The following is a 27,333-nucleotide window of genomic DNA, read 5'->3' on the forward strand; positions in this document are numbered from 1 at the left end:
ACCCTGCTCGTCCCCTGCCCCCAGTGACAGAGGCACCTTGGCTCTGTGGACAAGCCAGCGCATCCCTGCTCCCTGGGGACGAGGTCCCTCTGTACCAGGCAATGTCACTTCAATGCCAGACCTTGGTAACAAGTCCCTGAGTGTCGTGGATCTGCAGGGTGTGGGGCGATGCTCTGCCAGCCTTTTGTGGGTGGGTACCCACAGCCCACTTAGTGCTAACTGGGGCCCCAGCAACATTGCTGATACTTTACCAGGGAGGCTGGTGGGGGTGATGGTCTCTCCAGGGCAGGGCTAAGGCTGCCAAAGAGAGACCGCCAACGAAGGGGAACGATGGGCCGGCTGTGTTTGGGAAAACCAAGGCTTGGGGAGTTGAGGGATGTGCACCAGGACTCAGCTAAAAATCACCTCTGTGGCCTCTCAGTGCTGGCTGGGGCACCCACACAGGGCCGGATCCTGATGGAGGGAAGCCCAAAGCGTGGGCAGGCTTTCTGCAGCTCGCTCCTGCTGGTGTCCATCAGCCACTCAGCACTGGCAGGAGGGTGTCTGGGAGCTGTGTGTGCAGGGGTCCCTGCCTACAGCCCCCCCAGGCAGCTCTTGCTGGCTGCAGAAGGGTTGTGATGCCCAGCCTGGCTTTGCGGCTTCCCTTGCCAAGGGGGTTTCTCTGGGCTGGGCAGGGAGATGGCATCGTTTCACAGAAGGTGTGATGCAGGTGTGATGACAGCAGGGCCAGTGCCGGTCCCGGGGCAGCAGGATTCCCAGCTGAGAGCAGGATGCATCTTTCAGCTTGGCTCAGCTCCATCCCATCCACCTTCCACTCTTAAATCCTGCTAAATGCCAGACAGCTTCCCCAGCTCACCCACAGTGAAGGGCATGGGGAGGGCGGGCCCCAAGCAGCCCCTGCAGGAGAGCCATGCCTTGCTCAGGGATGGGAATGGTGAGTGTTACTGGGGGCTGCCCAGTACTGCCTGTGTTTATAAAGAAGTGAGAGTCACAAATAGTTTTGCGCTGACTTTTCGAGGAGAGGTTTGCTTCCGCACAGGCTCGGCCAGCTGACAGCGGCTCTGACACATCCCGTGCCGCCCTGCCCAGCTCCCACCGGTCCTGGCTGCCGGACGACTTGTAAAACCCCAGAGATGTACAGCCCACGGGCTTCGAGGCCTGGCAGAGGAATTACGTGGCAAACTGCTCCCTTTGCAGGAATTGGTGCTCGAGCCCTGGGAGCCATGGGCTGGGTGTGTGGGGATGGAGGGTACAGCTGGGGGGTGATACAGGGTGAGCCCCAGCCCCAGGGTGGCCCAGCTGTGGACTTCCCCATGCAGGCAGGGATCAGTCGCCTGAACCTAGAAATAGGTTTTATTGTGGCAAAGAGGCTGTGGGGGCCTCACCCAGAAATGAGGGTCAAGGAAAGTGTCCTGAGCCAGCCCAGACACTGCACACCAACTGCAGCCTCATCAGCATTGTGGGGTGTGCTGGGGTACGACGCTGTTATTATTTGTTATTATTTGCCCTGGGGCAGCACTTTGGGACTGGGGTGTGCTGGATATAATGCAGGCAGCAGGTAGAGGTGTTCCCCAATGTCCCATCAAAGGATAAAGTGAGTGGGGAAAGGTGGAGGCAGGGAAATGGGATGGGGGATCTCAAATCCAAAACCAACCCAAAGATAGCTGGTATCACTCTGTCTCCTTATCAGGGTGTCTCTTGGCAGGACCCACCTGTGCACAGGGAGTTCCCGTGAAGGGAAGTGTGGAAGGACCTGGATCACCCCCGCCCTGGGTGTGCTGCCTCTAGCAGGCAGCCGCCTGCCCTGGGTGGCCCATGGCACTGTGACTATACGGTGCTATAGTAGTTGCTGCTGGGTGGCGTCTCTGGACAGTTTGGTCCGTGGCTTTGAGGCTGTGATCTGGAATTCCTGCTAAATCCCTCCCAGAGGCAAATTGCCCTTCAGTGAGTATGGCCCAGGGGCAAGGTGGGAGCCAGATCCTGAAGCCACCATCTGAGCCTTTGCCCCTTATCATTCCACCACAAACCTGACTCTGCACCCTGAGTGGTTCTTTTGTCTAAATACTCCATTTTGAAGCCATTTGTGATCCCTTCGCCAGTGGGAAATGGATTTACACCAGCAACGTGCTTTGTTCCCAGCGGCCCCGCACATTTGGCAGGGGTTGGATATACAGCATCCCGCAAAACAGCTGCGGAAACATTTGGTGGGAGAGCTGTTAACAGAGACACCTCTGTGCCCCAGGCTCTGGCGGGAGGTGCTGGGGCTGCTGGTTTGGGAAAGACCCCTCCGGACAAACGGCTGTTGCTCTGCACGGGGAGGAAACGCACCTGAAATGGTCCCGTGCAAAGTAACAGCCCATTCAGAGGGGAACTGAGAGGGCATAGGAGGCTCCAGAGGGCACTTCTGGTATGCGGGGCCAGCTGTGGCCCAGATGTGAGCTGGTTCCAGGGCAATCGGCCCCTTTATATGGACTGGCACCCTGAGCGGCCCTGGCTCCTGGCCGCACAGGGATGCTGGTGGCCAGGCAGGGTGTCCTTCCCGCTGACGCGGTAGCCAGCAGGGACATGCCAGCTGGGGACACGCCTGGGCTCCTCACAGGCTGGGCCACAGCCGCCGGGACCGCCACCGCGCCGGCCGAGGGCCGCGCAGCGCCGAGCACCGCGGTGGGCCCCAGAGCCAGCCGTGTCCCCTTTAAGGCGGCGCCGTCTCCGTGGTGGGCGGGGCGGGGGCGGGGCCCGTGACGCGCGGTGGGCGGGCCCGCGGGCGGGGCGGGGCGGGGCCGGTCCCGCCGCAGCGCAGCGCAGCGCCGCGCAGCTCCGAGGCGGCAGCGGCGGCGGCAGCGCCCGGCGGGACCCACCGGCACCGGCTCCGGCGCCTCCGCTCCGCGCCCCCCACCCACCCCGACCGGCTCCCGAGCGGGGCGGCCCCTCGGCGCGCCGGGGCGGAGCGCGCCCGCCCTCCCCTCCTCTCTCCCCCGGTCGATATATCCCCCGCGGCCGCCGCCCCCATGGCCGCCCCGCCCGCCCCCCGCCGCCGCCCCGGCCCCCCGCGCCGGGGCTGAGCCCGGCCGCCTCCGAGGCGCCGCCCCCCCCCTTCCCCCTCCCCGAGGAGATCCGCTGCGGGGATCCGCGCCCCCCCGCCCCCCTCTCCCCCACTTCTCCTCGTCCCCCCTCCTCGGGCCGCGGCCGCCTCCCCGGGGGCGGCGGGAGGAAGGCCGGGGCGTGGGGCTCCGGCGGGCGGGCGGGCGGCGCCCAGGGCGAGCCCAAGATGGCTGGAGGCGGCGGCCGCGGGGGCAGGCGCGGGGGGCTCTGCTGAGCGGCCCCGCCGGGACGGGACGGCTCGGCTCGGCTCCGGCTCGGCTGGCCCCGCAGCCGCAGCCCCTCCGCAGAGCCCCGCCGCGCGGGCGGGGGAGGCGGCGGGAGCGGTTTTGTTCCGGTGACTTTATTTAAATTTTTTTAATACCTTTTTTATTTTTTTTTAATTTTAAATTTTATTTTTAATGCGCCTCTGGTCTCCGTTCTCTAGCAGGGCAGCTCAAAATGGCTGAGAGCTGACTCGGCTCTCCCGGAACCGCACGCTTCGGCCGGCTCCTCCCGGCTGCCCGCCGCCGCCTCGCCCCTTCCCGGTGGGGCCGGACCGGGGAAGGCGCTCCGGGGCGGCTCCGACACTCGTCCCTCTCCGGGACCCCCGACTCCATCGCTTTGTTGCTGTCGGGGGGGCTCCGTCCCCGCTCGCTGGCCATGAGACCGGGCTAGGTCGGACAGCCCCCCCCCCCCTCCCCCCCCCCCCCAGCCCCCCGCTCCGGACGCCTTTTTCCCCCCAGCCCCGGTGGGAAGTCAGAGCAGGTTGATTTTGGGGGCCGCGGGATTTAGATCCCCCCCGGCAAAGCCCGTCCTCTCTCCCATCCCTCTCTGGGAGCCTTGGACGAGGCTGGGAGGGTTGCGCTGGGCTGGGGTTTGCTCTGAATGACCGAGCTCTCCCATTCAAGACCTCGCAATCTCGAAGCAGGCGAGAGGGGTTTTTTTTTTTTCTCCTTTTTTTTTTTTTTTTTTTTTCCTGTCTTGTCTTTTTTTTTTTTTTTTTCCTCTTCCGTTTTTTTCTCTGCTGCTCCGCCGGGTTAGAAGCAAATCTCGGGGGCCGCGGAGAGAATTCGTTTTTTTGCCATCGTCATCGTCGCTATTATTATTATTTTTTTAATCTTTCTCCTTTTCCCATTTTGGATCTTAACCCTTTGATCTGTTTCCTTTAAAAGACTCTGATTCCCAACTCCCATCAGGGGGAGAGGGAGGAGAAATACAGGGGATAAAAAATAAAACGCCGAGCGAGTCCGTGCTCTCAGCTGTTAGCCAGGTTGGTGGGGGACAAAAGTCCCTTTAAAATATTGAATGTCAATTACAAACCTAAGAAAAGAAAAATCCGATCCGGAGCGCTAAATTTAGGAGCTTTGTATGGAACTTGGACTCTGCTGCTGGATTTTGTATGGATTTTTTTCAGCCTTTGGTAAGTTTCGATTCACCTTCTGGGGTAAAAAGAAACAAATGGCTTTTAGGGGCGGTTAAGACTTTGGGCTGTAAATCCTATATCACGTTGGGGTTTTCTTAACCGTTTGTGTTGCTTTTTTAACGAAGTGACGGGGACGTCGCGTTTTCTGGATGGAAATTCCTAGAGTGCTGCTCTGTGGTTTTATTTTATCCCTGATTTTAAAATCTGCTGCGGTTTATTATTTATCGCGTGTGCTGCGGGGAGGGGGGAGCCCAGCCGTTCACCCCCAGGCTTCCCGTTGCAGGGAGGACAGACCCCGGCGTCCGCCCCTAGACCACACTGAGCGACCGAAGCGGGTTGGGGGGAAACGTCGCCAGAGGCTGCTGGCAGAGATGGCCGAGAATTGGAAGAACTGCTTCGAAGAGGAGCTCATCTGCCCCATTTGCCTGCACGTCTTCGTGGAGCCGGTCCAGCTGCCCTGCAAGCACAACTTCTGCCGGGGCTGCATCGGGGAGGCGTGGGCCAAGGAGTCGGGCTTGGTGCGGTGCCCGGAGTGCAACCAGGCCTACAACCAGAAACCCAACCTGGAGAAGAACCTGAAGCTCACCAACATCGTGGAGAAGTTCAACTCCCTCAACCTGGAGAAGCCCCCCTCTGTCTTGCACTGCGTCTTTTGCCGCCGGGGCCCGCCACTGCCGGCCCAGAAGATCTGTTTGAGGTGCGAGGCCCCGTGTTGCCAGTCCCATGTCCAGACCCACCTCCAGCAACCCTCCACGGCCCGGGGCCATCTCCTGGTGGAGGCGGACGACGTGCGGGCCTGGAGCTGCCCCCAGCACAACGCCTACCGTCTGTACCACTGCGAGGCCGAGCAGGTGGCCGTCTGCCAGTTCTGCTGCTACTACAGCGGGGCCCACCAGGGACACTCGGTCTGCGACGTGGAGATCCGCCGCAATGAGATCAGGGTAAGTCAGACCTTCATGGAGACGTGGGTTTGTCCAGCCCAAGGGGGCTGCCGCTCTCCCTGGCCGCCCTCTTCCCCTGCCGTGTTTGTTCTCCAAAGGCCTGTGTTTGTGTAGGGCCTACACAAAATCCACCCCGGTGCTGCTCCTCCTCCGCCCGGTCCCCCCGCGGCGGACATGTTAGGTGGCCTCCCCAGCCGAGCTGTGACGGAGTCCGTGGGTGCCGGGAGGGCTCCCCAGGGAAAGGGGCCCGTGCTGGGAGGCATTCAGAGCCGTTCAGCCATCAGACCTGTGACTGCTCAGGTCTGGGCTGCGTGGGGAAGAGTCAAGATCCTGGGCCAGGGATCTTTGGAGGGGTCGTCTCCCTGGTTCCTGCAGGGGTATGCAGCCATTTGGAGGAAGGCAGAGGAGCTGCCCACATCCGAGGTCGAGTTGCCCCGAAATTGGGCTCCCCAGGGGGGACAAAGCAGCCACAGACGTGGACCCGGTCCATTGTAAGGCCTGTGAATGTCAAAGTGCTGGCTCTTCCCACCGCCTCCCGCCGGGGCCGGCGGCCGCCATCCCCTTCCCCCGGCACTCGGAGAGCTTCATGGTGGAGACCCACGTCTTCTCGCTGGCGGGGATTTAGGCTTGGGGTTTGGCCAAATAATGGGGTTTTTCTTAGGGGGCGCAGGGCTGCCCCCCCCCCTCCACTTCCCCCCCAAAAACAGCATGGGGCGTAGCACTGGATTCGAGGGAAAGCGAGTCTGTATTTTGCTCGTGGCCAGGCCATCTGGCAGGAGCTTTCACCCCTGGCTCCCCACCCTGAAGTTCGTGGCGGGCATTTAACAGCCTTGCGGGCAGCCCTGCCAGCAGCCCTGCCGTGACCCCTCCGCCACCTTCACCCCCTCCCAAGGCTGCCCCTCCGCTCCCCCTCTGACCCTTCGAAAGAGGCCCGGCGCTTGTCCGCCGAATAAATATTTAACAATGAATTGAATGGTGATTACTGTAAAATGGGGATGATTTCCTGTGTATTTTAATGTTGCCAAAATGAGTCACCATTTAGCAATAAAAAAAAAAAGTCATAAATAAAAATTGCAGTATAATTACTTTCCAATTGGATGGCCAGGCCTGAGAGGGGGGGCAGCTCTGTGCAGAGAGGAGCCAGCCTGAGCTCACAGGAAGGTTATTTTCCTCTCCAGGTTTTTTTGGGGAAAACCAGAGACCTCCACGGAGGTGCCAGCAGCTCCGCCACACGAGCTGGAAGGGGAAAGACCCAGCCAGGCTTTTGGAGAAGCGCTTTTCTGCTTCTATTTATAGGGAGTCATTTTGGTCGCCCTCTGCCAGGGTGGGGAGCCACCCCGGGAGGGCTGCACAGGGCTGGGACGGGGCTTGTGTGTGCATTTCCCGGGAGCCTTAGCCAGGGACCAAAACTATTTTTCCAGGTCCTTTTCCAGGACACTTTGATCTCATCTGTTCCCGCTCTTGCTGCGTGGGGTTTTTTTGTTGTTGCTGCTGTTGTTATGGCTGGATGTTCGCTGCTCCTTGCGGATGCACGCTGCTAATGACCTGGCAGAAAGCTGCCACTGGCTAGGCTGGATTTTGGCCCTGGCTTGAAATTTTAGGATATGTGGCCAGACACCGAAGGTGTTAGCTGTATCGTAGAGATGCAGAATTATTTTGTGACCTTGGCCAAATCCCTCGGTTCCTCCATCACCACGTTATCTTAATTTCCTTTCTCTGCGATGATAAGCTTGTCTCTTCCCGCTAGGCATGTGGCTCGGTTGGGTGCTCAGAGTCTGGGGCAATGGAGGACAGCCCAAAGCTGGGGGACAGTGTACCCAAGGGATCCTCCCCCACCCCATAGTTGAGGCAGTTCCTCCGTGAAACAGATGGAGTAGGGAAGGGTCCCCGGGAAAAATGCCCGGCAGGTTGCCGGCTCTTGCTGCGTGGCCTTGGCCAGGTCTCTGGCTGAAAGCCGCCCCTCGCCAGCCGGCAAGGAAGGCGGCTGTGTCAGCTCCTGAATTAGGGTGCGTGCGCTCAGCCGGTGACGGCTTCCCGCCTGCGGGAGCCAGGCCCGGGATTCCTGGCTGCTTGCTCACCCCGCGGCGGTGAGCCACATTTGGAACATCCCGGGGAAGGAGGGCTGGGGCTGGGGGGCGGATGAGTAACGCTGGGCTTGGGAGGTCTGGGGGAGGCCCCGTTGTGAGAGGTTTGTTCCATGCGTGGCTCGCGTTCGGGAAGCTGTTAATTGAGAAATGAGTCAAAGTTTGGGGGCCCAGAGCCCTGTCCTTGGTGTGGGGGACCTGCGAGTGTGGGGGGGTGCGACATTGATCCAGTGTGGTGGGGGTTGCTCCAAGAACCCAGAGGAGGAACAGGAGCCTGCAAACACCCTCCCCATAAACCCACCTTTTTTAGCATTTATTACTCTGGTTCTGCTGCCGGCCAACCTTGGAGGGCATCTTGCCCCAGTTACAGTTGGATTTGAAGGGGAAAAGGGGCTCAAAACTCCTTGGGGACAGCACCAGTGCTTTCTCAGCCAGCAACTGGGGCAAAAGAGCTTGTGCTGGGCAAAAGAGGCCGGAGGTAGGTGTCTGCAGGAGGAAAGAGGGTATCTGTGGAGGGCTCACTTGAAGTGGAGGTGCGTGCTTGGTGGGTTTGGGGGAAGGGGACCACTCAGCGTTAGGTGCTGCACAAACCCGCAGAGCCCTGGCTCAGAATTGGTTGAACTCCACGGTGCAACTGTAATACAAACAGTAAATAAAATATGTGGTTAATCTTTCTTTCGTGGGCGTATAAAGCGCTTACCTCCCCTTCCCCCCTGTGAGATGTTTTCTCCTTTGTTTCCTGTTTTTGTAGTGCTTAGAGGAGAGGGGGAAAAAAAAAAAGCCAACAACCCACCCTCTTTTTTTTTTTTTGCTTCTTGTCATTTTGTTTGTGTCAAAGTCTCAAAACGAAACATTTTTTCTTCCATCTTTGCCTTTGCTGACCGAGCCACGTGCCTTCCGCCTGCATGGGGCAACCTGCCGTCTCCTCAGCATGGGGGAACCTGTTTCCAGGGTTGAAAAAGAAAGTTGCTCCAGTGTGAGGTTGATGTGTTGCTTTTTTTTTTTTTAAATCTAAAAAGGGGAGAAATACATGTCAGATGGCAGCAGCCAAAGAAAGGGACTCACTTGCGGGGTATTACCGTATTTTCCCCATCTTTGTGTGGGACACAGTTGATTGAGGCCAGGTACATCAGAGCTTGCTTGGGGGTGCCCCAAGCTGCCTGTCCTCAGCTGGAGGTGCCACCAGTGGAAAAGGGCTTGGGTAGAGGCTCTGCTCCTGCTTCTGTTCTGTTTCAGGGGCTGGAGATAGATTTCCCTCTGACCTAGCTTGCAGTGCATTTTTGGGAAATGGGAAGAAAATCCCTTCACATTCTGAAGATATCTGGTGGTTTTGAACATTAAGAGGGAGAAAGTGTGTTGTGGTGCGGAGACCTGTGGGAAAACACTGGGGATCCTCCTGCAGGCGTGTAGGAGCAGCACCCAGTCCTAGCCATGGAACAGTGCCCATTCGGCAAATCCAGGGGGACAGGGACTGGGCTGCTGAGTCTGTCTGCTCCTTGGTGGGTTTGAGCTTGCTTTCTTGGCAGCATCCCAGATAAGGCCAGCTCAGGTGCTTGCTGAAGTACAGGAAAGAGGAGAGGTGAGCACTTGGTAGGAGCACAGGACGAGATGAATCCCAAGTCTGTACCAGAAACTCTGGTCCTTTGCCAGTGTTGGCCACCAGCCCCAGTGCAGAGATAGCCTGTGCGCTTTTCCTACCTGCCCCAGCTGACTGCTTCTGCGGTTCAAAAGCTCTAGGTCTCTAGAGGGAAAATGCCACCAACTTTTCTTTGCTAGATGGCCCTGACACCAGAGATACCTTCCTGTTTGAAATGAGTACTGTGTCGCATCCCCATGTTGCCATCTGTACCAGGGATGTTTTGCTGGGACCTAGGGAGCCCCACTGGTGAGGAGGTTGGGGTCGGCTCCACTGCCAGGCTCCTGGTGTGAGTTGCTGTAGGCTGTTTTACTCTGAAACAGGTTTGGTAACTTGTGATGGGCTGGATTTTTATAGGCTTACTTATTTTCCAGATGACTTGTTTATGAGGAGCACGGCACGCAGCTCACTGGAGGCATTGTGAGTGTAAGTGCCCCAAGTGTTCGAGCGTTAATTTAGCTCTCATGACTGTAGATGGTGTGGGCTGGTGCGTGGCAGGCGTTCCCTGTGGCACTCGTTGAACATACGTGGTCCCCAGATGACTTTTGCAGTAGGTCCTATGAAGCTGGAGTGCTGTAGGTTCTCCCTGCACCCTCCACCTGAGCCTCCACCAGTACCCCAGAGCTAAACCGCCAGCCCAACTCAGGGGTTAGGTCAGCCTAACCCAGGTCTCTCCCTCCCCTGCCTTTTCCCATGCTCTGGTTCCTGCCCAGGGGCCTTGGGAGTCCAGCGCCAGGCTCCTAAATGTGACTGATCATTGTGCCCTGGGATGCTGTCAGTTGGTCAAGCTGCCGTGATGAGTAATGACTTCTTAGGCCTTGGGCAGTCACAGAAATCCCAGCACCCACCTAGCCTCGCTTTCTAGCTCTGTGCCATTCACCACCATCGATCTGTCAGGCTTTGCTGTGCTGTGTTGTCAGGGACAGCAGGGGTATTTCAGTTCAACTGATAGCAGCCTGTGCTGCCCTAGAGTGGCCTCGGGGGACCTGAGCCACCCTGCTGCAAACCCATCTGGGTTTGCTGGCCAAGTGGCACTGGGTATCTTGGTGGTCCTAGATCTTTGGCTGAACTGGGATAGTCTCCTGCCTTCTCGGGGTTTGCATTAAGGGCTTTTCCTGACTGCTTTCCTGCTAAGCTTGAGCATTTTCCTTGCCCTTAGCCCATCAGGTTGCCAGCGGTTCCTTGCTCTAGACCTGCAGCTGCAAGTCTTCTGGGTAGTCAATTTGAGAAGTGACAGCAGAGATGGGAGGATGTGGGGAGGCAGCCTGGTGGGTTTGGGTGGGAGGAAGGAGGCTTGCAGCCTTGGTAGAGAAGAGGAGTAGGACAGGGGCTGCAGCGGAGAATGCTCTCTTCCCGTGGGGGGCAATGCTGTGTGGACGGGTCCTGGTGAGGAGAGGGAAAGTGAGGTTCATCCGATGACTTTGAGCTGTTTTGCAAGGAACAGTGACAAATTGTAGCCCAGGCTTACCCATTTGGTATATAGGGGTTGGCTGTACTTTGTAGGTGGGGATGTCCTAGGCACAGCCTTGCCCACCCATGCCAGACAGCCCTGGCCAGAGCTTTCTGCCTTGAAGTCCTCCCTTGGCAGTGGCTTTGAATGAGCCCCTGAGATTGGGGGTGTCCTGGTCTGGTCTCTGAACCAGGAGGTGTAAGCCCAGCTTTGACTGGTGATGAGAATGTAATAAACTTAGCTCAGACCCTTGTTTAGTCTAAATCCAACCTGTGATATTTATGTAAGCGTCATGTGGCTGCTGGCATGGAGGTGTGCAGCATGCCGCTCTCCTCGAGCCCCTGAGCATGGCAGAGAGGGAGAAGCAGGAAAGACGTGGGCTGTAGTGTGACACCCTGGACTCTCCTCCACCCCTCAGCCTCGTGCCTCGCACGTGGGAGCCTGGATGAGCCCTTCGAGAAAGGCCTGAGTCCCAGGACCATCCTTCCCTTCTCCTCCCCTCCCGTTGCTCCACCAAAGTACTGTCTTCAAGCTTCTTCCGTGTGCTCAGACGAGCCTGGTCCTGGCCAGAGAGGGGTCCACAGCCTCTCAGCTGCTCCAGTCTTTGCCTCTGGAGCCAAGGAGTTGCCTCTGTCCCTGTCTGAGCCGAGGGAGCAGAAGGGGGGGCTGGCAAAGGGGGTGGGAGGAGAAGGCAGATTTCCATGTCTCACAAAGGGCACAAGCGATCAGATTCGTGCAACTGCCCAAGAATAAAGAGGCTCTTACAGTGCTGGCTGCCCTGACCTCTCTCCTCTCTGCTCCAGAGGACAGCATGTGACCACACAGGGATTTCTTAGCTGTGCTTCAGAGGGAGGCAGAGGGTTTTCTATCCCCAGATCTCTCTGCAGCTTGCCTTGCAGCATATTGGCCTATTTTTTGCTCGTTACCTATCTGTTTACTGGAAATCTTGGTACAGAGGGGTAATTTCTTCTTTTCTTCTCTTTAATTTCATGTAATTGTTTTGGGGTTTTTTTTCAGTCTGACACTGAAATGGGGCTGAGAGCAGCAGTGCTTCCAGAGCAGGGACAAAAGTAACCAGGAAACACAGGGCAAGAGAGGAGGGATCGACACCGAAACAATGAAATAGCCAAGCAAGGAAAGACTGAATGCTCAATAGCACAAGCCTTTGCAGAAATGCCTGGCTAGTGCAGCATTTTATAATCAGCTTCTGTGCTGGGCTGGCCTGCAACAGTAGTGTGATGGGGGAGGAATGCTTTGAATTAGCTGGATGCCAGAATTAATTCTGTCAGAATTCAAATGTACATGTATGTACGGATTTATAAATAAACACTTGGAGCCAGATTCTGCTTTGCCACGCAGGCTCTGGGGCAGAAGCTGGTCTGGCCTGGCTTTTTTTCTTTTAAAAAAATAAAATGCTACGGGATTTGGGCTAGGTTCTGGTGACGTTGTCAACTTTCTGTGTTTATCAGCAGCCCGTAGGCTCAGGAGATGCTGGTTTGGTTGGAGTAAGGGGGATGGCTTGGAGGAGTCGGAGCTGCTGAGCTTGCTTGTGGTGGTAGCCAAATGCGGTGAACCTCCATTTGCTGGCAGAGAAGATGGGGCAGATGCTGGGGGGGACTGGTGGAGAGGTGTGGAATGGGCAGGACCAGGTGTGTCCTGCCTTTCTCTCTTCTATGGAAGAAGGACTGGTAGAGGCAGCCACGCTTCCTTTACCCAGGAGAGCTACAGCTAGTGCCCTTGGGAAAGAGAGGAAGAGATGCCTGGTCCCAAATACGGAGGGAGGGACAGTTATTTACAGGCATGAGACTCTGGATGCGCACAAGAGTATTTACATATGTCCCCCAGATGAACTTGGGGAAGAGGTTCCCAGTCCCAAATCCTTTCTGATAAGGACAGCTTTGGTCCGTTCTCGCCAGGGGATCATGGTTGTCCCTCTTCTGTCTTGTGATTCACTTGTGATGGTAACATGAGCAAAGTTCTGGGCTCAGAGCAGCGCCCTGCCATGCTGCAGTGGTGCCTTCTATGTAATACACACTCGAAGTCATCTGTTCACTGGGATGATGTACGAGAACTGTTAAAAAAAAAAAAAATTTAAACATGAATCAATTTAATTTCTCTGTTTCTTCTCTTCCCCTTACCTGTCCTTTCTCAATTCCTTGATGTGTGGATGCTCTGGGGGGGTTGTCTCTGGAACGGGCTGGGAAGAGCCGAGCTGTGGATGGCTCCAGATGAGGGAGTTGGCAGGGAGTGACATTCCGGATGGCTGTGTCTCTCTGAAATATGAGTAAACGTTGTCAGACCAGCCGACTGTACAATCTGGGGCTCGGGGAGGGCTAATCTGCCCTTTCCTCCCTCCACCCGTCTCTCCCTCAGTGGGATCCCCCATTTGCTCAGCATCACCTGGTTCTCCTCTCCCTGCCTGGGTGACCTGGAAGCATCATCCTGGAGCTGGAGCTTTGGAGAAGGGGAAGGAAAATCCCCTGTATCCTAATGGAGGTGGTGTTTTCCCTCGCTGTACAACAGCTTAATCCAAACCCTCATTTGAGCCAGTTATTGTGTGGCTTTAAAACCCCATCTCTTGGAAACTAGTCTCCCACCCCCTTCCCTCCCAGTCGATCCCGGTCGGTGGAGCTGAGCTCCGGGGTTTGGTGCTCGGCCACACGCAGGCACAGATCGATTGTGCTGGGGGGTGGGTTGATATTTTTGTGGCAATGTTTTTTATTGCTGGTTGCGGTTGTTGTTGGAAAGTCGGGGGGGTGAGGGGGTTTGGTGTGCGCTGTAATGGGCTTGTGCATGTGGCAAGGGGAGAGAGGGTAACGTGATCGCCTCCTTCTGCTCATTATCCTCTGGCTGTGGGGGGGGGGGGTGGGGGGGGGACGGCATCCCTCTCCCCATCCGAATCCGTGCAGAGCTGCTGTCTTCCACGGTGGGAGCTGGTTTTCCCTGCAGGTGAACTCCTCTGCGCTCAGACAAAGGGCTGGGGGTGCACCGGTGCCTCCCTTTGTTCTCCTCCTGTCCTGGTGCACCCGCCTCCGACAGCAAAAAGCCCCTTGAAGCACGCCTCTGAAATGGATGGAGCGGAATAAATGCGCTGTGAGGTCTCTGTCCCCCTCGCAGACCCTTTGGGGACGGTGGGGAGGTCCACGCTCCCCCTTCCCTCGGGTATTGTGCTAGCCCCTTAGTGATGGGGGTGGCCAGATCCGAGAGGGAATTACTGCAGCTCTCCTGCCACAGCTGCACCGTTGTGGCTTGGTGGCTGAGGCCTGCAAGCCCTGTTTGGGTCAAAGGTGATTTGGTTGTAGAGGATGGGAAAGGGATCTGCCCCCTACAAGGGAATGAGAGCACATTTTGGGGTTATTTTCCTGCCTCTGCCTGATGGCATCTTGCATGACAGGGCATCCAGGCAGGGGGCTGGAAATAACGTCCTGTGTGTCGTGTGGAGACCACCCCTTGCCAAATGCATCTCCTGAGGGTGTGAGCCCAGCAGGTGAAACCACGGCCTGTCCTTCAGCCAAGGATTTTGTAGCATTTTACTTAAAACAGGGGGGGAAAAGGTCAGTTTAATCTCTGCAGCAACCTAAAATCTGGGTAGGGATGTCAGGGTGTTACCCTAAAGTAGAGATAAGCGGAGATGGGGGTGAGGGGGAGGGGCTGCTAGGGAGTTGGGAATTCTGTGGCAGTGTGGGGAAGCAATTCTGGAGACTCGGACTTTCTTTGCTGGTGGTGGTACCTTGCCGAACACAGACCCTCCTGGCGGCCCCTGCCCAGGCGCTTCCTCCCCAAGGCTGGCTCCTGGTTACTGCTCCCATCTATGAATGCACATGGTACTAATCTCCATTTATCAGAGTGCTTTTACAACAAGCTGATAAATAATACCGAGGCAACGAGCAAAAGCTAAACCTTCCTCTACGTGTTAAAACTGCCTGCTGGAACCTTCCTCAGGAAATGTTCCTCCTTCCCAAAATGCAAGGCCCAGCTTTTCAGGAGAGAGAGAGAGACAGGAGGCACCTGGAAAGACAACCTTCATGCACACACTGCCCCCAGTAACTGTAGACATAGACATTTGAAGAAAACCTTGTGCTTCCCAAATGGTGGAGGCTGGGAACGTCTGTCAGCTTGGGTGGAAGATGGAGGAAACCAGGGGAGTGGGGCAGCAACCCCAGGCATGCCCCATCTGTGGGGTGGTGATTCCAGGCATCCTGAATCCCAGCCCTGCCAGCTGCTTTGCATCAGTGGAGCCCATCTCTTGTTCTGCCTGGTGGAGGGAGCAGGCATTAACGTTTTGAAGGTCAAGCAGAAATCACAAGCTGGCCCCGAGGCGCGGCTGTGCTAGCCGGCAGGTAGGGAGAAGCCACCGCAGAGCCGAGCTAGCAGCCACGTTTCTTTGTGGGTTCAAGCTCAGCAGGGGATGAGGAGCCGCTGTTGTTGGTCCTTCTGCTGTAGAAAATGGCAGTGTGGTCACAGCTAGAAATGGCTTCTCTGGTTGTACCCTGCACGTTGGTGCTGCCCCCCCAATCCCTGTGCGGTTCTCGTCACATCCCGTAACCTTTGTGCCTCCACCACGTCCTCTTTAAAAGAGGATAATGAAACTGAAAGGGGGAAGCAGTGGGCGCTGAAGGCACCTTCGATTGCTGTGCTTGTTAAAGTGCTGCTGGTCTGCTGGAGACCTGAGGAGCTGAACTTTTGAGTCAGGAGATGAAATGCAAGGTGGGGAGAGGGCATCTGGCAAAAGACGCCTCATTTGGGGATGGAAGCTGAGCCTCGAATACAGCTCGCACGAATTGGCAGGACCGGCGTTGATCAGAGCGGTTCCCCTGGCTCCCCGGGAGGATGGAGCTGACTGGGGTCTGAGCTGTCAAGCTCCAATCTGTGAGTCAAACCTGGAAGATAAATGATGCTTCAGGGGCCTAAGATCAATAATGTCAAAGGCTGGCCTGTAATCGGGCGAGATTAAAAACCGATGACAGGTCTCCTCCTAGGAGCAGAAGTCAGCACGTTGAGGAAGAGCAGTGGCGTTTGCTCCTTTACGGTTATTCCCTGGTGGTGCCCACATCCAAAATCCACCTTCCTGGGCTGCCCCCTGCAACATCAGCGATTCCCCTCCTCAATCAACATCGACCAGATCCCGCAGGTCCCCTGTGGTCAACCCCTCTTCACCAGTCCCCGTGCAGCTGGTCCAGAGTACTCCTGCCCTTAGGAGAGTGGCTGAGGTGAAGACAAAAGCCATGCAGCCCAATGCTGGCCGCCAGCCACTTTTGCTGCTGGGGGATGAGCTGGGACCACGGGAGGCAGAGGAGGAGAGGAGAGACTGAAACAGGAGGTCATGTCGATGCCTTGGATACTATGATGTGATGCGTGTTGTAAAGATGCTTGGCTTTGGGGAGTGCCTTGAGGAAAGGAGTTTGTGAAATGAGAACTGCAGATGACTTTGTCCTGAATATATTAATTAACTGGTGCCATGAGCATTTAAACACCTGTGTGCAGGAGACAGGTGGGGTGCACGGTTGTGCCCATTTTGGGGATGCTGGAGCTTGTCACAGAGGTGGCTTTTCTCCTGAGTGGATTCTGGGCAGGGGGCTGTGCCCCCACGCTTGGCTGGAGTGTGCTTCCCCTGGTCAGCAGCAGCCACAGTCTGGCTGAGGTGGATAAGGTGGATTTCATTTATTTGCAGGAGCAAATTAAAATAAACTTGAGTCCCTTTTTTCTGCGCATCCTTAAAGGGGTGCGTACTCCATCACAGCTGTGCGGGGCAGAGCCACGCTGGGGTCCTGTGAAGGGCGCTGGGAAATAGGATGTTGTCTCTCTTTCCTGAGCACAGGGGTGGTTAAAGGAGAACTGCCGCTGACCCTCGTGTGCGTGGGGAGCTGGAGGTGCTGGTTGCCTTTGCCCCAGGCTCCTCTTCCCCTTCCTTCCCACTCCCCCACCCCTTCCCTGCCAGGAAGCCTGGCCTTTGTGTGAAGTGATGCCTTCTGACATCAGCCGGGCGCTGCGATTTCCTCCGCAGCAGGGAGGGTGAGCAGACGAGGAGTGGGGTGCCACGCTCCTCACAGGGCGACATACGGTCCTGGCCTCGCCGGAGCACGGGGCAGCAGCGCTCAGGGGGAGGCTGCATGCCTGGCCAGGATGCTACGGGGAGGTGGTTGCCCTCAGGTCCTCCAGCATGGTGGTTCAGTGGAGCTTTGCCTGCTTGGCTGCTCTGCCCAAAAGCACCGTGCTGATGTGTTGCTTCTTGCTGTCTGCAACTCTGATTGCTTCGGTGGCATCTTTGTTTGACCCCTCTAGGGATGCAGCATTAGCCTCTATATAGCTGAAGCTTGGGCAGTGCTGGCTGTGGGGTCTTACTCCAGAGTCAGTGGCCCAGTGCCACAGAGCAGAAGTGGAGGGGCTCACAGCAAGGCAGGAGCAGGGCTGACACCTCCCGCAGCCCAGGGCTGCATCTGAGCTCTGGGAGCATCTTGCTGTCCGTGCAGACACGTCAAGGACAGGGCACAGCTTAGCTGTGAGGGGGTTTGCGGGGTGTGGGCTCTTGGCTGCTCCTTGGAAAGGGGCTAATGCAACACATGGGAATTGGCCAAGTGCCTGCCAACAAGAAGCTGTGGCTGGCACCTTGCCAGGAGCTTGGGGGCCTCGCATCTCTTTAATTTGAGACGTGTTTACTGGCGGATGGCGTTTTGCAGCTGGCTGGCTGGAAACTACAGGTCCCAGCATGCTCCCTCACGTGTTGCCCGGCTGCTGAGCTCCGGCGGGAGCGTGGTACCATGGGGATCATAGTCTCGGTGCTCACTGCTGCGGGGGTTTTGCTGCCACGGAGAAGGGCTCTGGTTCAGCGTTGTTGGGCAGAGCCAGGCTGCAAGACACAGGGCTGGTCTCTGCCTCCTGCTTTCTTATCCTCCTGCCACCCACTTGCTCGATTCAAGACCAGTTTGGCCTTTTTATATCACCAGACTGGGGAGGGGATCTGGTCCTATTCTTACTCGCTTGCAACGTAAATATTTTGGTCCCAAGTACGTTGCTGGGAGCTGGGTGTCACGTTGAGGAGCGTGATTCATTCATGCTGTTGCTGCTCAGAGCACAATGAGGCAGCTTTGGGACCGGTCCCAAAGATTTCCTGTGATCACGGCTGGTGGGGAATTTGGGACGTCACGTTTGACTAAGTCAGAGCCCTCTTCGTGCAGTTCTTGCAAGCCAGAAGTACTGTGCTGTGCCCAGCATGTTCAGGACTTGCCACCCCCAAACTGTGGTGGGTGCGGGTGGCTTGCGTTTCCAGAGGGAGGAAGAACGGAGAGCGAGGCTGAGCTCTGGCTCTTGCCTTCCCCAGCTGCTGGCACGCGGAAGAGGTTGCAGGGTGTAGTGCTTTGTGTCTGGTCCCAGCCAGCCTAACAAATAAAGGTACAAAGCAATGCAAGTTCAAAACCTGCTGCACGTCAAGTCTCAGAGGACACCCTGGCAGAGCTTCCCCAGCAGGACCAGCACCACACAAGTATCCTGTTTTAGAGGAACGTGGGACAACCCGAGGCGGGATGCTGGGCGGATGGGCCAGAGCAGTGGAAGATGCCCCCATCCCTTGATTCCACCGCCGATGCCCTGCTGCCAGAAGGGACCTTTGCTCTCCCAGTTTGGTCACTGGTGCAGGAAGGGGCTGCACCCTCCACCCCAGGGCTGGTTCCCTCCGTCCCCCCATGCGTCGCTTCGTCCTCCCCATGCCGCTGAGAGCCAGGTGCGGGCTGTGCAGCGCCCAGATTCGTTCTGGCATCCTTCGTTAGACGGTGTTTGTTCATGCTGCATTTTTCTTTTTGCTGGCTTGTTTGGACACGCACTAGTACATTCACGGCACTCAGGCAGTAACGTGAGTCTCTTTCCCATTAGGAAAGGGGCCAGGATTTGGGGGGGCCAGAAGGGCGGCTTAAGCAGTAGTTTCTGAGATATTTCCTTCTGCCACCACACCCTGCGTGAAAGAGCAATATCCGTGGCTTCAGCTGCTATCGCAAGGCTCCGAATGTCTCTCTTTTAATATAGATTGGTATCATTTTGCATTTTAAAGTAAAAACACGCTGCAAGCTGCAGACAGCTGTCGGTTGGCAGCTTTGTTTGAACATCTGGTATTGCTGGGCTGCTGTTCAGCGCGATCTAACTATGGGATTCATAAAGATTATAATCCGGGCTTTCAGATTCTCAACAGCCGCCTCGCAAAAAAAACAGGGGAGAGAGAAAAGCCAGCGGGGAGGCAGCTGAGGGGTCCTCGGCGTTCAGCAGGTCGTGGCTGTGGTCGGTCCCCACTTGGGTGCGGAGTGGGGCTGATGGGCTCACAGCCTTGGCTGCCCGCAGGTGCTGATGGGCTGCTTCCAGCCTGCAAAACGCTGGGCGCTGGGGAGCTGTAGAAGTGCAAAATCCCTTTTTTTTTTTTTTTCCTTTTCCCCCTTCTTTTTATTTTTTCCAGCTTGTGTGCCGAATCCGGTTGAGTCTCATACTCCTCTGGGTGGTGTCTGGCGCTGGTTTGTAACAGTTGTCTGCAGCAGCAGGGCTTGGTTTCTTTTTCTTTAAAGTAAGTGATGGAGGAGCCAAGGCTCAGAGTAAACATCTCAGCATGTCAAAACCTCATTTCCAAGAGAAATTGAGTCCTCTTTTCTTGAAGCAACCAAAAGGTTGAGAGAGCCACCTCTGTAAGCCCCATCCATCCCTCTGTGAGTCAGGCACTTTCCTTGGCACCTTTGAGAATTAAGCGGCCTCTAAGCCCCTAACGGGTTTTATAAATCTTGTTAGTTGATCTGCATTTTTGCAAAGCTCTTTGAATCCAGCCTGTTGGTGCATAAGTCACCTTGACTTTCCACAAGGCTTTGACTCCAAACTCACTTTCAGGCTCCATTTGTCAGTTGGAGGTGCACAAAAAACGTCCCCCTTATCTTTATTAGAAAAAAAAAAAAAGGCAGCTGCCTGGAGAAATCTAGCTGTGCTCTAGTTGGTGCAAGCCAGTAATAGAGGTGCATATAAACCTGTTCTGCCCTTGTTTGTGTTGATTTAACTTACCAGTACAAATTAAAATAGCCTTGAGCGGTTGGAAGTTTAACTAGATCAGTTGGGAGGGAAAAAAAAATAAAATCATGGCCTTTAAATCAAAGCAGGGTTTTCTTTCTAGTGCTGCCTGAGCCTGGAGAGGGGCTTTGTGCTGCCTGCGCAGCCAAACCCCTCATCGCTGGGTCACCAAGTGAGATGGTGATGGGGCACGTGGCTGCTGGTCGTTGCCTTTGCGCTTATTGGTGGTCTCGTGGCTGGGACGTGTGGGTGCACACAGGTACTGCTGTGGCTGCTCTGCTCCTCGGTGGTATCTGAGTTTCCCCAAAAACCTGCTCATGTATCCAGATCCTTGGGCTGGGCTCCCTCCAGAGCAGAAATTAGGGGGGTAGGAAGCTGGAGGGGCTGTTGTTCAGAGCTCAGGTCTTCCTGTGGTGGGTGCGGAGCAGAGGTCTTTGGGCAGGGGAGAGGCAGCTCAGCCTGCAATAGGAGGAAGGGTGGAAGAGGCTGGCTGTGTTTCACCCCTGCAGGGAGAAAGCTCTGAGATCACACAGGCCAGCTGGATCTTGAATCTAAGATGTTTATTTGGAAGAGGGAGTGAGGGTTTCTCAATTTTGCAGGGGCTGCAGATGGGGGTAGGTTTGCTGCCAAGTGATGGGAGTGGGTCTTTGCAGAATGGCTGTTTTTGAAGGCAAGACACCCTGCCAGCCACAGTTTGGGGACAACTGGCTGGGACCCTGAGATTGCAGCATGTTGGGAAGATCTTCAGATTCAACAGAGCTAGATGAGGCTGGGACAACAGCAAATCCAGGCAGGATGGGGGGTGCTGTGGAAGCCTGTTTATTTTTTTGTGGGGGTTATGGAAGGAGCAACTAACAGATGATATCTCAGAGCAACAGGGCTTGTGTGAGGATTTTGTGATTTGTCTGAGTTTCAGCACTGAACGACCTCCCATTTCTGCCCAGACTGCCACCACTGGAGCTGGCAGAGCACTTGTGAGAGCCAGTTCAGGGAGATGATCCAGCTGAAAAAAGACTGCTTTTTTTACTGGCTTGATTTTTCAGCTGAATACGTGGTTGGGAGGGGACAAATGTATGAAAACAGAGACAGAAGAGGGAGAAAAGTTGGTTAGGGCCCCTGTAACGTACATGTAAATTGATTGAAACGTTTAAGAAACCACAAGCACAGAGCGCGCTGAAGGCAGAAAGGGCAAGGCTTCTTACCTGATCTCTTAGGCTCCAAAAAACTGTGAAATCTGGTGAATCCCAGTCAGTGTAGCTGCCAGGCCCAGATTTTATTTTCTAACGGGGTGGGGAGGAAGCGCAAGGCGACATTGGTCATTGGGGCCAGATGTGCTCCAGGTATTGGTGACAGTCTGAGGTGCCAAGTGGCTGGAAACGGTTGCTCAAGGCGCTTGAGTCTGGGTGTCTGAAACTTTCTGGGATGTTGCAAACCCCTGCGCTTTCCCAGAGTGCCTTGGCAATGCCCTGGTGCTGGTGCTCCAGAGCTGGTTGCTCAAAGGGCATTTGGTGCTGGGTCATGCTGGGCAGGGCGAGCTTGTGCCGCGGCCTGCAGCAGGCTGAATTTTGGCACTGATTTATAAGCAGCCTCAAGACAGGGCATTTTGCCCCTAAAGCTGAAAGAGAGTGGGAAAAGAGCTCCTCCCTCACATCGCTGGTGGTGGAGAAGGTGCAGACCTTGTCCATCATAAAGGAGCTGAGCCCTGTGACTACTCCTGGCTCTCAAGCAAAGGCGGCCTGGACTGTCCTCCCTTGTGAAAGCTGGCCGGGAAGGGCTGCTGGCTGGTGTCCGCACCCAGGCCTGGGTGGGGATCTCCTCTCCCTCCCTTCCCAACAGAGAGAAAAAAGATTTCTTGAGCTCCTCGCTGCCCCGAGGGCCTGGTCGCGCCTGCAGCTGCAGCCCCAGCAGCTCTCAGAGCTGGTCTCTCCATCTTGCTCCTGCACCGCCCAAAAGCATCTGCTGTCCCCGTGCCACCGGGACGTGGCGTGGGAGCACGTTTTCCCCGGCCGGATGGCGTCTCTCCTGGCGGATGTGGGGCAGGAGACGGCTGTGCCCGCCAAAGGCACGGGCATCACCAAGGCTCATCTTTGTCCTGTGGAGCCAGTGGCATCAGTCGGGACTTGCCTGACTGCACGCTTGGCATGCAAACCAGCTCCTCTGTCCCTGTATTCATCTTCCCGGTGTGTTTCCAGCTCCTTTCTTCCTGTCCTCCCCATGCTGTGAGTGAGTTTTGAGCCCCAGGTCTGGCAGAGGCAGTTTGCCCCCCGCTTTCACTGCCTATTGCTGTGCTTTGCATGGGGGCAGCTTGTCTGACGCTGGCCCATGGTCAGCACAGCCTCACTCCTAGCCTCCAACATGCTGCAAAAGTGGCTTCAGTGTTCGGGGCGCTGCTGTTCTGGGGGGCACATCACCCATACTGGGCACCTTGTATCAGGAAGGGTCCTGCCTCTAGGACTTGCGGGGCTGCTGGCACAGAGGGGATGTTTCTGCAGCTACTGGCCTCATCTCTCTGCTCCTTAATCTCTGTTATCCCCATTTTCCCCTTGAAGCAGATCTTTGTCCCTATTCAGAGGACACTGACAGCTTGAAGTTGGGGTCCAAAAACCACAGGTAGAGCCCCAGCCTCTTTCCCCCATTTATGCGAGAGGCAGAGCTGCAAGTAACCCCTCGCGGCAGCGGGGAGCAGGGGAGGGCCACAGAGGCCCGGGGAGCTGAATTAACATCCTCAAGGTCCTTCTGAAGGTCACTTTCCAATGGAGAATAGGTCCCCATTTCCTGGCCTCCAGAAATCCTGCTGCTGGCCCCACGCGACACAATGCCTCGTATTTTCCCCTTACTAACGAGTTCTTCCTTTCTGCTGGGTGTAAACAAGGGGAAGAGCTGTCCCGGGCTGCGGGCACCGGCGCAGCCCTGTGGCAGTCCAGGGTCTGCTGGTACAAGGCCATGCGGAGGAGCGTGGTCTGCCGTGCCCACTGTCCCAGGGTGCTGCAGGGACAAAGGCCGACCTGAACGCTGCTGAGCAGCCGAGCTGTGGCTCGGGGGAGCATCCAGCTGCTGTGTGCCAGCCATGCTGTAGGGCTGCCCTGTGCTGGGGTAGGTGCCGGAGGTGGGACATGGGGCTTTTCCTCAGGTGTAGCTGATGGAGATGGGACCTGGGGCTTAGCCTGATGGTTTCTCCTCCCCAGTGTGCTCTGGGGAGACCAGGCAGCGTCTCATAGAGAGATGGGGACAGGCAGGAGGCATCTCCACCCACCCCAGTGTGAGAACAGGGTGGAGAGCCGCTCTTGCGAGAGGCACCCTGCATCCTGTTCCCCCAAGCCAGCGCTGAATATTTGGCCTCCAGCCCTTTTCTATGAAGTGCCAGCTCTCTGCGGGTTCAGGGGGTCCCTTGATGCTAGCAAGGGGGTCTCTGATGCCCATGCACTGCGTGGCTGCTGCTCCCATCCCTTCCTAGCAAGGGCAGCTATTAATATCCCAGAGGCTGTTCCCCTCCCCTCTTCCTTCCCCTGCCGGGGATAAAGCAGCCCGATCTTTGCACAGGGAGCACCGTGAGAAAAGCCAAACCCTGAAGCCATGTATGTGTGCTCCGGGCTGGCCGGGGGAGGCAAGGCCTCCTGCTCTGTCCGGAGACCTCCCCTCCTGCCTGGTGCTTACTGTAAATGTGTGCAAGATAAAACCTCCACCAGAAAATATTTCCTTCCTGTCCCTGTAAGCAGATTGGCCTCCCATGAGTGCTGTGGGGAGTTTGAAAGAGCTGCTTTTGCTTGGGTCTGATCAGCAGGAGACCGTGGCAGGGTGGGAGGGATGTGCCAAGGTGTTTGTGCTGTGGGGACTGGTCCTCTCAGCCTGCGGTGGTGAGGGATCTCGTGGTTTGAGATCCTGATTTTGGGGGGCAGTGGGGTGCTGTGCCCCAGAGCCACATGGTGTCAAGGTGCCGGTGTGTTGACAGGTGGGGGCACGCTTCAGGAGGGATGTGAATAGCTCATTGCGTAGGTTTTTCTCAGAAAACTGGCCAGCTGACAGCAGAGCAGGGCTGGGGAGCAGGAAGCCTGCGAGTGGGAGGCGCAGGGAGGCAAAAGGTTGCACTTGCCTCCTCGGTCCAGGGCTTTCGGTGCATTAAAATTCAGTCGCTGTGACTTCAGGCCCATCTCCAGCAACGTGCCGGGACGTGGGTCTCAATGGGAGCCCTTGATCCAGGTCCCTGGGCTGAGCTGCAGGTGTCTGGAGCCATTCCCGCAACAGGCATCTGCCCTTTGTGGCTTCCTTGCTCCGGTTCCACCTTCCTCCTCCTCCTCGCCCTTCCTCCCCCTCGTGCTCTGAGCTGCTCCCTCCGTTCTGGCTTTCCGGTGGCTGCAAACAATGTCCTTATTCACTCGGCGGCTGGGATTTGGCGGAGAGGGGAAGGCCCGGGTGCAGAGGAGAAGGAAGGAGGGAGGCAGAGAAGCGAGCACGCCTGTCCTGGGCCAGCCATCCAGCTGCGGTTAAAGGCAGTCTGTGGGGCACTCTGGCTCTCTGCTCCTCCTGGTTTCCTACGGGAATGAGGGCTGTGCGCTCTTGTGGTTTGTCCACCTGCCCTCCTATAGTACCCAAACCTGCAGCCAGTTTCAGCCCAGTTTATTGTGAATTAACATCCTACAAGTGTCCTACAGGTCAGTGTGCGGAAATGTGCTCTTGCTGGGGGAACAGCCCTGAAGGATGCACGGCACTTATTAGACATCAGAGAAGCTGCATGGGCTTCATTTACCCCATGAAAACAGTAAGGCTTTTCACTGCTCTATCTCTCGTTTAAAACCAGAGCTGCTGGGCAGGTTGTGGGGCACCTTGCTGGCTTTGGTGAAGCTGCCTGACTCCTTTCTGATCCCTCTGGGAGTCAGGCAGGGGCTGGTGAGCACTTGAGCCTCCTGGGAAGGGGTGCTGCAGGCTCTCCCCTGCCGCTCTCCCTGGGAGGCACACAAGGACCCTGACCATCCTCAGAGCAGGCGAAACCTTGGGCCATGTTGTGGGATTTTGCTGCCCCAGTGCCAGCCCAAATGCCATGGGCTGCTGGGGGCTTTGAAGGGGGGACGAGGGGAGTGCTGGGCTCCAGGCGGGACAGGGGCATAATCCACCATTATCGTGGGCTCAGCAGCGACCGCAGACTTAGCCATGTCCTTCGGGAGAGGACAGTGGTGAGACAAGCCAGGGAGACATCTTGCCTGCAGATTTCTCCCTTCCTGGGAGGTCTTGGTTGGGTGTGAGCTCCTTCCCACACCCCAGTGCCCCCCTTGGCAGTGGGGGGTTGCCTGGCTGGCTGAGCTGGACCCGTATGTGTAACACAGCCAATGCTTGTGGTGCTGCAGCCGTATGACGAGACTCGGATGAGGAGCGCAGATGTTCTGTATCGTCCAAGCTGTTAAACTCTTTATTACCATCTTTCTGTCTTGCGGCTGCAGGCATTTAATCCTGCAGAAGTTCTGCTCTGTCAGGGCAGCCCTATTCCCAGACATCCCCCTGTCCCCTGCCTGGCAGGGTGGACATGTCCCACGCTGGAGCAGCTGCTGGGAGTTGGGGCCAGTGCAGAGCTACCTGTGTGCAGGTGTGGGGGGACGGACCGGGAGGTGCAGTAAGGTGTACGCGGGGCGAGGGTGGTTTCCCCGGCGGTGGTTTCCTCCCAGCAAACACTGGGTGGATGGTGGTGGTCAGCAAGCCTTTCCCAGCACAATGCCCCAGGGGCCAGCTGTGCACACCCTCACAGGAATGAGACCTTGCAGCACTCGCTGTGCTTCCCGCAGGGATGGCCCTCCAAGTAGCATTTCCCTCCCGGTACATGACCTTGGTACCCCAAACCCACTTGACTTGCCACGATTGCTCCCCAGGATTCACCCTATTCCACCAGTGGTGGGGCTCCAGGTCAGTGAGCAAAGGATAACCTCCACTTGTTTCTCCTTCCACCTTTGGTGGTCCCGCTCCCGCATGGGGATGATGAGCATGGCGTGGTGCAGAGAGCCCCACTAACCTCCCCTTAGGGCCCAGACTTTTTCCCCCCGCCTTTGTTTTTTTCCATGAGGAAGAGGGAGATTACTTGCAACTCCAGCAGAATAAACTGGTGTCCGGCAGCTAGCCCAATCTCACTGGGGCCTGGGGGGTCAGGGCAGACCAGCCACTTACTGCAGCTGCAGATTAACTTATTAATTAATTAGATGAGTTCAGCTGGTATGGGAACACAGAGCATTTTTGGCGTCCGTTTCGCAAACTGGCAACGTGTCTTGGAAAAGTCAAACTGGGATCATGGAGTTGCTCGAAGCCCGGGAAGGGTGCCTGTATGGAGGGAGCTGTGGTTCTCCCAGCATCAAGGTCATGCATGAAATATGAGAAATTACCCTGAGAAATTCTGATCCTGGAGGAGGAGGAGGAGGAGGAGTTCATGACTTCAGAAATACCAGATTTGGGAGGGGATGGAAGGGGAAGGGATATATTTTCCTTTTCAAAATACCTAAGGAATTCAGCCTGTGCTGTGGAGACAATGAGATTTCACCCCTCAGTGCCGAAGGGGTAGCTCATACATACCCGTGTGTCTTGTTAAGGTTTCAGTTGCCGTGGGTGAAAAGCCCTCCCATCCCGCTGCACTCCCAGGCACATAACAGTTTTTAAATTGCCCTAAAATCAAGAGTAGCTCAAATGTGAGATTTAAAGAAAACACTGCATGTGCTCTATTCTCTTTGATTTCTATGGGTTTAGGTTAGATTTTGGTCACTTTTTCCAGCTGTGAGGAGCTATTAAATTAACTTCTATGTATAAAAACTTATTTCTATATTTATGTATATATTTGTGATTTCAAATAATTGTATGATTCCGGGAGCTGAGGTTTGTTACAAAACACAAAGGTTGGCAGCTCTGCCACGGCAGCTGCAGGGCAGCGGGAAGGGGACGATGGTACGTGCATGACTGGGGCTGCTTAGTCCATCCCTCGGGAATCCCTCACACCGCTGGGGCTGGCAGGGTGGTGCCTGCCAGTGATGGGAAACCCTGCTTTCCCCCGCGAGAGCATCCCAGCATCCCGGCAGCATCGGGGGAAGAGCAGGACTGCCTCAGGGTGGCTCCATGTCAGACGCCTGATGCATATGCCAGGACGGGATGGGGATTTGGCCCCTTTGCCCAGCGAGCTGTGCCCCTTAGATCCTGTCCGGAGTTTTTCCCCGGTCCTGCCCCAGCTGGTGGCTGGGGGAGGCGGGCAGGGGACCTGGCTGCTCCCGGGGGCCCCGCCAGCCTCGGCCATTCTCCCGGTGGACTGCTGCAGGGTGGGTCTGGCTGCTTGTGGTGGAGACGGTGAGTATCTGCCGACAGGGAGGGAGGCGCAGGGAAGGGCTCGATGCGAAGGCTCGCTATGTCTTTTGGCTCTCCAGCTTGGAGAGCGAGAAACTCAGCCTGAGCTGCAAGACCTGCCCTGTCCTGGGCTTGACTGGCCTCCTGCAAGCAGAGATGCGGGAAGGCATCTCCTTCCCTGAAGTGGGCGGCTTTCCCATCAGTCGAGTGTGATTTCGGTGGGGAAATTCCAGCCTGTGGATCCAGCAGGATCCAGAGCCGGGTGTGCTGTGCTCCACACCAGGCCCGTGCAGAAGGATGTTGCAAACCATGTTTTCAGCCACCGGTGCTTGGGAGCAGGTCGTGTTGACGTGCACCTGCCTGCACTGCTGTGGGAGCAGGTTGCT

General features: G+C 56.5%; 1 protein-coding gene across 2 annotated transcripts in view; it reads left to right on the forward strand.

The window, feature by feature from the left end:
* The first annotated feature begins 3,081 nt into the window (after positions 1 to 3,081).
* The window catches only part of TRIM8 (tripartite motif containing 8), a 30,595-nt gene continuing 6,343 nt past the window's right edge, over positions 3,082 to 27,333 (forward strand). Inside the window, exons 1-2 of one of the 2 annotated variants that reach the window (XM_074875180.1) lie at positions 3,082 to 4,501; positions 4,788 to 5,445. In XM_074875180.1, the coding sequence (XP_074731281.1) occupies positions 4,876 to 5,445 (570 nt within the window). In that variant the 5' untranslated portion in view covers positions 3,082 to 4,501; positions 4,788 to 4,875. The remainder of the gene's footprint in view (positions 4,502 to 4,787; positions 5,446 to 27,333) is intronic. The other variant, XM_074875179.1, reaches the window with a different exon arrangement.

This window comes from Strix uralensis, chromosome 7 (assembly GCF_047716275.1).
Source record: "Strix uralensis isolate ZFMK-TIS-50842 chromosome 7, bStrUra1, whole genome shotgun sequence".
NCBI classification, from domain to species: Eukaryota; Metazoa; Chordata; class Aves; order Strigiformes; family Strigidae; genus Strix; species Strix uralensis.